The 8,674-nt window shown below is 50.2% G+C and overlaps 1 protein-coding gene across 1 annotated transcript; it reads right to left on the reverse strand.

Moving 5' to 3' along the window:
* Positions 1–3,075: 3,075 nt before the first annotated feature.
* Positions 3,076–7,795, reverse strand: LOC109317641 (zinc finger protein 664-like). The gene is made up of 4 exons (XM_019546449.1): positions 7,637–7,795; positions 5,911–6,092; positions 5,003–5,116; positions 3,076–4,633 (listed from the first exon to the last, which is right to left on the reverse strand). Exons 2-4 carry the CDS (start codon positions 6,047–6,049, stop codon positions 3,366–3,368), a joined length of 1,521 nt encoding a protein of 506 aa, XP_019401994.1. The 5' UTR covers positions 6,050–6,092; positions 7,637–7,795; the 3' UTR covers positions 3,076–3,365.
* Between the last annotated feature and the right edge of the window lie 879 nt (positions 7,796–8,674).

An 8,674-nucleotide genomic window follows, 5' to 3' on the forward strand; every position in this document is an offset into this window, starting at 1 on the left:
AATCCCAGCAGGTGATGATCACTGTCGCCTAGGTGGTTGAGCACCTGCAGCCCCCTCACCAGGTTGTCTCCCACGGCCAGCACCAGGTCCAACAAGGCATCTCCCCTGGTGGCCCTTAGCTCCTCTGACCCATTGCACCTTCAATTTGGCCAGCTTCACTCCTCACCAGCTACAACATGGTAGCAGGACCTACATAATGAAATGAAGCCCAAATCCCAGGTGCTGTGAATCAGCCAACTTCATAGAAGCCCAGGAGTCTTATTCCCAGCTGGTTTAAATCAGCCATAGCTCTACAGGAGTCTGTGAGGCCTGATCTCAATTGAAGTCAACTGTTGGTAGCTCTTCTGAAGCCAACACGTGCTACAGCACTCCCTATGGAGCTGGTAGGCACTGACTATGATTCCATTGTGGATATGGCACCAGCAAGAGGCTTATGCACTGTCTGTATCCTGCTTCTGCCGTCTTTGTGGGCTGAACTAGCACCTGGGCCTGCTCTTCATCAGCACAGGGAGATTTCCATCCCCTGGATGTGTTACAACATATGCACACACCCAGGAAAGTGTTATTTTTGTGAGCTCTGAATAGATTTCACCACTAAACTGAAGAAATATAAACCAGCTGTTATCATATATTATTAGTACTGAAAGAGCACCCACCCACAAGTCTCCACCATGATTGGGGCTGACAGCCCCTGGGTGCTGTACCAACATGTGGGAAGACACAATCCCTGCTCCAAGGAGTTTACAATCTAAGAGAGGCAAAAAAACAGACAGAGGGAGAGTATGGCCCATGGATGAGGACGTGACTGGCATAGTCTTTTCCCTATATCCATAGTAGCATACATGTAGGTAAAATACAGCTTGGCCAGTAAATGTTAAGGTAAGGCCAGAATGTTTCCATCAACACTTTGTTGATAGAATACTGGACTTTTGATTACATTAAATTTTTCAGAAAAAGTGTCTCTGCTGTGTGAAAAATGTCGTATTTTTGGCTGAAAAACTAAACTTCCCCGAATTGGAATATTTCAGTTCAGTAGTGCCATGAAACCACTGGAGTGCTGTGGTTTCATAATTTCACAGCTGTTAGGGGCTGGAAGGGACCTTACAGATCACTGGGTCCAGCCCCGTGGGCTTGGGCAGGAAAGATGGCTGGGATCAGATGTCCCCAGCAAGGTGGGCATCAAGATGCTTTTTGAAGATCATTCAGTTGCTTCATGCCTCCATTCTCCCCCAGGACCTGGGATCCCCAGCTGGACTGCATCTCCTGTGACACGTTGTGGCCATGAGAGTCCCATGATGTCTCTCTTCCCGCAATCATGAGGATGGGCGCATGGGAGATGGTAGTCTGACCCTGGAGCTGCACCTATCTAGGAGAACTGGTACACCAAGTGCTCTGAACTGCAACTGCCATGACACACCCTGGTGGAATTTCAGACTGGGCATACTGCCGCTTTCAAATTTTAGCCAAAGTACATTTTAGTTTTTCATTTAGTAAAAATGTTCAGTGCAGAACAGTTCAACAAAAACATGCATTGGCATGATGTTGTAGCTGCGATGCTGCAGGAAATATGAAAGAGGTCAGGATTTTTGTGGGTGATATTTTTTGAGTCTCAAACCAAAATAATAATCCCCTTTTGCCATCAGTTCCTTCCCCCAAGCACACATATATAACCTGTTTCCCAGTACTCAGCTCCCTCCTCCAGCCTCTAGTTTCCTAGTATGCCCCATTCCTTCCCCACTTCAATGCCCACACCTTTTCCTTCACTACCAAGCCCCCATCCCACATACATGCACGTATCTCATCATGGTCCTAGACAATGTAGGGCAAGATTTTTCAAAGAAATAAAAAAAAAACTTTGATTGTGTAGTTTTAGGAATAAGTTAGACAAGGACTAGTATGGGATGGTTTGGATGGGGATAACTCTGTCTTAGGTATAGGGTTGGATTAGATCAGTGTTTCTCAAACTTTTAAGTAGCAAGTACCCCCTAACTTCTGAAAATTTGAATAAGTACCCCAACACTCAATTTTCTAGGGGATTTTATATTTACAGACTAATGTGCGCCATAAGTTGGAAGAAGGGCTGTGTATATCAGGCTGTGATATGACAGATGTCTGATCTGGTCTGGGTAGGGGTGCCACCTTTTACACCAGGGATCCTCAACTCAAGTATGTACCTGGGCTAGAGGTGATGTTGGCCAAAGCTAGGAGGGCTGAACCCAGTGCTGTACAAAGCACAGCACACCAAATTATTACACGGGAATTTATTTTTTTTAATTGCACCGAATTTTTTACCATAGTTTTGAGAGGAGGAAGGGGCAAGAGAGAAAGGAAAAGAGGGCAAGAGAGATGGTGTTGGGGTGCCTGTGTACCCCTTGCCTGTGTCTCGCGTACCCCCAGGGGTACATGTACCACAGGTTGAGAAACTATGGATTAAATGACCTCCAGTGGTACCTTTCAGTCCTACTTTTTTCTATGATTGTATGGGATACAGGCACCTAGTCTCCTGTGAAATTAAATAGAGTTAGCTATCCTGCCCCTTCCATCTACCAAAAGTGGGGCAAGAGAGACTCATTTCCAGTGAATCTATATCCATCCAGTTATTTCACAACCTTTACTGTGTTGATCCTCGCACACTTCTGCCAGGCTGGCAATGCTGCCATCCCCGTTGCCAGATGGAGAACTGATGTACAGAGAAACAAAGAGCAACATTTACAAAACCATGGATGTACCTCAAAATAGAGAGGGGAGCCATGGGGAATTTACAAAAGCCCCTTAGCACCTTATAGACCAGAACTGGTTACATTCCCTCCCACCCCCATGTCTTTTTGGCAGAAAATGCCATTTCACTGAAACTGAAATGATTCAGACATGGATTTTGATATAATTTTGTGTAGATTATCTAATGAGGATAAAATTTTCAATTTGATATTTTTCAGAAGGGCCTGATTTAATTTGGAAATGACTTTTCGATGAACTCCCCCCCACACACATATATACTATGTAACGTAATAAAAAGAAGCCTGGGTTTGGACTGAGGGTTGAATATTGCTTCACAGAAAGTCAAGGAATGTGTTGGTTCTGTTTAGGAACAGTAAAAAGCTCTGAAAACCCCTAAATTTCCCATTGAACAGAAAATCTGGCAGCAATAGAGCTTTGAAGCCCACCGAAGGCCAACGGGAACTGGGCCTGCTTGTAAATTCATGAGATGCCTGTCTACACCTGTAGGCACAGAAACACCTCTAAAATCTATTCATGAATGACTCGTGCAGGGCAGCTCTGCCACCTGCTCTTCATGGCACTGGCCACCCCTCCGAGGGTGCCCTGTCTTGCTGTGCAGCTCATCTGAGTGGAGCCAGACCCCTCCATCACCGGTGGCTTTTCTGGTGCCTGTGAAGGAGCTGACTGGTGGGGAAGCTCCTTGGGCAGTGGCTGCAGGTGTGGGGCCCCTCCCCGGCATGCCCCCCGAGATGCCTGGTGAGCTCAGAGCTGGTGGCAAAGCCTCTGGCACAGCGAGCACAGCGATAGGGCCGCTCGCCGGTGTGGACCCGCTGGTGGGCCAGGAGGGTGGAGTTCTGGCTGAACCCCCGGCCACAGGTGGCACAGCGGTAGGGCACCTCGCCCGTGTGCGTGCGGAGGTGCACGAAGAGGGTGGAGCTCTGGGAGAAGCGCTTTCCGCAGTGGGCGCAGGGGTAGGGCCGTTCGCCCGTATGGACCCGCTGGTGCCGGGTCAGGTTGGAGCTGGCGCTGAAGCTCTTTCCGCAGTCAGGGCAGGTGTAGGGGCGCTCGCCCGTGTGGGTGCGCTGGTGCAGGGTCAGGTAGGCGTTGCGCCCAAAGCCCTTCCCACAGTCAGGGCAGATGTATGACTTCTCCTCCTCCTCCTCCCTAGCAGCCCCCACCCCAGTGGGGGGCAGCTCCCCTGCATGCACACGCTGGTGCCGGGCAAAGTTGGACTTCTCATGGAAGCCCTTGCCACAGTGGGAGCAGGTGTGGGGCTTCTCCGGGCGGTGGGTGCGGCGGTGCCGGGCCAGCGTGGAGCCTTCCCGGAAGCTCTTCCCGCAGTCGGGGCAGCGGTAGGGCTTTTCTCCCGTGTGGGAGCGGAGGTGCTGCATGAGGTGGGAGCTCTGGCTGAAGCTCTTGCCACAGGCATCGCAGGCATAGGGACGCTCACCTGTGTGGATGCGCCGGTGGGTGGCCAAGGCCGAGCGGACAGGGAAGCCCTTGCCACACTCGGGGCACTGGTGAGGCCACTCACCCCCGTGGGCCCGCTGGTGTCTGGCGAGGTCCAAGTTGTGGCAGAAGCCTTTTCCACATTTACCACACGCGTTCGGCTGCCCCCCAGCCTGGGCTTCCAGCCCCTGGCGCTCCTTGGCACAATCACTGGGAAAGGCTTGCCCTGGCTCTGGGTTCAATCCAGCCTCACAAGCCATGTCCCAGGGCAGCTTCTCTCCAGCCAAGGGTCTCTCAGTTACGAAGTTTCTGTTATTGGGAGGGGCCTGGCCCAGTCTGTTCCCTGAGGGATTTCTTGGCCGCTTCTCTGAGCTGCTCTCAGCCTCCCAGGTTGCTCTCCAACCAGGACCCCCGGGCTGCAGATCCCCAGGGACCTCCTGCTGGGCGCTCCCTGTCCCCGTGGCAGCTGCAAGAGATGGAGAGAATCCAGACATGGGTCATTCCCCCTATGATGGGGGAAGGGAGGGTGAGGAACTGGCACTGTAAGGGTTGCCTCACAGAGCAAAATCACTGGTGGTAACCCAGGAGATGAATTCCTCAAACCATCTTGAATCCCAGAGGCAGCAGAGGCCACTTCTGCCTCCAGAGCAATGTTGGACTCATAGAGAAAGGATGCAGAAATGGATATCCTGCTGGCTGTCAGTCAGGCCAAGTAGAAAGCACGGAGGACATGACATCTGTTGGGGGACAACCCTGACCTGTGACAGAGGTGGAAAACCTGGGCATGCTTGCAAGGGTCTGGATCATTTCCAGATATGTGTCACCAAATCCTCACCTGGGCAAGGACTTCTCAGGATCCCCTTTGCCTCACAGCCCTTTAGATCTGGAACCCATTGCGCTTCTCCTCCTTTCAGCCGGGAAATCACACTTGGTTTGGGAATGGGAAATCCTGCTCAAGGCAGAGAAACAGAAGCCATTGCCTGGTTGTAGGGTGTGCTTTTTGTGCTTGAAAAGCAGGTACTCGAAAATAGTCATGGACACCCTCTTTGTGCGAGAATAGAGCCTGTGGCAGGGGCATTGTGTGCCCTGCAGTAAATGTAAGGATACACGCGCACATAAGGTGAGAATAACACAGTTTCCCATCACAAAGAGGAACAGGGTGTGTGACAGGAACCCTATTCAACCAGAATAACCCAGTTCCAGCTCCCTGGGCAATATGAGCTGGTGGAAGATATTCCAGACTGGAGCCAAGTTATTTCCAGTGGAGGAATGGAAGGATAAACAGGAACTAGGCTAGAAGAGACAGTCACGTGTGTCCATTCACCTGCAATGGCAAGTGACCTATACACTCCGAGCAGAAATTCCTAATCCAAGTGTAAGATCTTGCATTTTGAAATCTTAAATGTCATCCCAATTCCATTACTTCAGCCCCTATGGTCATCCTGTTCTTCCCATAGGATGTTTAGCTTCTCCTCTTTAGCAGCAGTGCTTCCCAGCTCTAGGCCCTCCCTCAGGAAATGTCATTACACACAGTCCTGTTTTTTATGCCAAGTACATTCATGAAAATATCAAGTAAGATTGGTCCAGAATTATATCCCCGAGGAGTTCAGCTTGTAGCTTCTTTCCACCCCGCTAGTTTTCATTTTACTACAACCCATCATTTTCACCAGGGAAGAATTATGAGCAGAAACCAACTTATATTTGGGCATTTGGGGACAGGAAGCAGGGGACAGGTGTCCTTACCTAGTGTAACCAGGGCCTCATAAGTCTCCTGCATGACATCCCGGTAGAGGGCTCTTTGACCTGGGTCCAGCAGAGCCCATTCCTCTAGGGTGAAATACACAGCCACCTCCTCGAAGGTTATCAGCTCCACTGCAGCCATTTCCCTTCCCTATCCCCTTGGGAAGTGAGTTTTATTCTGCAGCCTGTTGGGGAGAGAAGGGCAATGTGTGAAGTTTTAGAAGAGACTTTATTCTGTTTCATAGCAAATTATGTTGAGGGTCCAGCAGACCTCACTGCCTCTCAGTAAAACACACAGCTGCCCCCTTAATGGTCACCCAGCCCCAGATAGCCCAAGGTTATCCCTCTGCTTTTTTCTGTCCTGTAGGGATAGTGAAACATTACAGGAGACCCAGGTTAGATGCAGATCTCAAAAGGGTTGTCACCCTGCTTTCCTCTCCAGCCCCCGCAAACACGAGAGGGCAAATGTCTACTTATTATCCACATAAAACACTCTGAATTGGGGAAGTGGCTGGACAAAAGCCCTCTTCCCCTTAGCATATACTATTGGCCTTGGCAGGAAATAAAAAATCTTCAGAAAACAGATGTTCTCTGCAAAAATAAATAAAAATAAATAACCTGAAAGTCCAATTTTGGACCAGCCCCAGTAACCAATTTAGCTGAGTCTGAGCCTCCTGCATCCTAGTTCCACAATTTCCCCCATTAAGAATCAGTAGCTCAAGTTTGTAGAATAGCTGCAATGAGAGGATTATTGAGAAACTCCCAAAAGACACTGCCTAGAGTGAATATTAATCCTTGGGCCCTGTGCAGCAGTGTCAGGGACATCCAGGGGTGTTGATTCATGTTCCACACGTGCCAGATCTCATGCTCCATGACATGCTCGTGCCTTGCGGTCTTTCTTAGCTTCAACTATATACTTCCTCAGCCTGCCTTTTTTCTTTCCCTCAGCTCCAGCCATCTCCCTTCTCTGTCCTCTGGACTTGGAGTGAAATGTTCTGCAGCATCTCAGGGAAAGAGATGCTATTGCCAGCAGAGAAATGGTCAAGAGCACACTATCAATGACAGGAGAGCTTTTAAAAGGGTCTTTGGTCTATGTCACAGCCCACTTCCCCCAAGTCCTTCCCCTGCAGACAGAAGACTTAGCATCGGTGATGCTGGGAAGATGCTCAGTCCCCTTATTACAGCACAGACCTGGCCCTTCCTGAAGGGGCTAAACCTATGGAGACATTTATAACAGTCTCTGATTAATGAACCAGCTCGCCCCAACAGAATAAAAGAGCAGAATACAAAGAACCTGTGTAGAGAAATCCCCTAACATTGTCCCCTCTGCGCAGGGACCAGGCGGGGCAGGGATGGGGACTGGCTTCTCCTCTCCTTGCTCCTCACTTCGGTCACAGGCCAGTGGCTCTGCCCAAAGCGGCTGCAGGGAAGGAGTCTGGGCAGGGCTGGGGATGGTCACCTCTCCCCACTAACAGCTCCTGCTGCCCCTTCCTGTTTTGCTTTCTCTCATTCCTCCTGGCTGGGATCCTGGATCATTCTCCTATGCTTGAGGTCTTTACTCCCCTGAGGCTGGACTGGATCCTGCAAAAACTACTAGGAGCGAGAGCCTGTGTATGTCAGCGAGGGCAGCATCTCTGGGACTCGCAGACCCCAAGGAGCAGAGATGGGTGCAGAGGGGTTGTGTGTGCAAAGCCCCTGTGCCGCTCGTGCCAGCACTTTCCTCCATTACCTGGAGTCTCCGGCTCAGGAGCAGATGTTGGCAGAGCCCAGGGCTGCCCTGGGGGCTGATTCCAGCCACCTGAGAAAGTGCCCCCCTGGGCTGGGCATAGCAGCGCTTTAATGAAGTCTCTCTCTGGCAGCTTGTGATCACACTGCACAATGGAGACGACAGCAGTATCTGACCCAGGAAGCTCAATCCCTGATATGGACAGATAGAGAAAACCATCTCCCTCCTTCCTTGGCGACCAGAGCCCTCCTGTGGCAGTAGCTAACTTCTGCACACAGGAAAGCTGTCATGTGGTCAGTCTGCTGGGTACAGCAGGACCTCCTGACTTATTTGCAACTTCTGCCAGCAAAAATGTGCCTCACCAGTCTGGATTATAACATTTATCTTAAGCAAAGCAAGCCATGATGGTAAACACACTAGTAAAAATCCCAGTGTCTAAGTGATAATACTGTATTGGAAGAAGTTTCTAGTGTAGAGCTGGTCTTTAAAACCTCAGGCCCTTTCTGCCATCAGTAGTGTACTCTTGACCATTTCTCTGCTGGCAATAGCTCTGGCAGGGGAGGCTCCAAGGGGATCAGAGCCTTTGATTCCAGAGGAGGTTTTTATTGGTGGTGATGAATAATAATTATAGTTAGCATTCGTAGAGCACTGTAGAGGTAACCAGTTTCATACAAACACAATGGCAGAGATATTGTCTACCCTGGCCAGTGGAGGTGAGAGAGAAACAAGATGTGGGGCTGGAGGGTATTCTGAAGCCCTGGGTGAGCACAAAGATATCAGAAGGCTTTGGAGAAGAAATGGGGTATAGGGAGAGGTTCTTTGGAGGACCTGGCTTGACTGTAAGGACTGAAAAGGGAATGTTGTACAGGCTCCTGACTGCAGACACTGGAGTTCAGTCTAGCTGCTCAGGGCTACTACCCAGGCCCCTGTGTCCTGGCCTGGACCTAGCTATCATGGAGGTGGGTGATGGCTGCACAACAGATTTGAGAGGTGTGGGCAGGGGGGAGATATTACACTAGTAGCATAACTTAAGCAGGGTGA

This window comes from Crocodylus porosus, unplaced genomic scaffold (assembly GCF_001723895.1).
Source record: "Crocodylus porosus isolate Cpor-Errol unplaced genomic scaffold, CroPor_comp1, whole genome shotgun sequence".
NCBI classification, from domain to species: Eukaryota; Metazoa; Chordata; order Crocodylia; family Crocodylidae; genus Crocodylus; species Crocodylus porosus.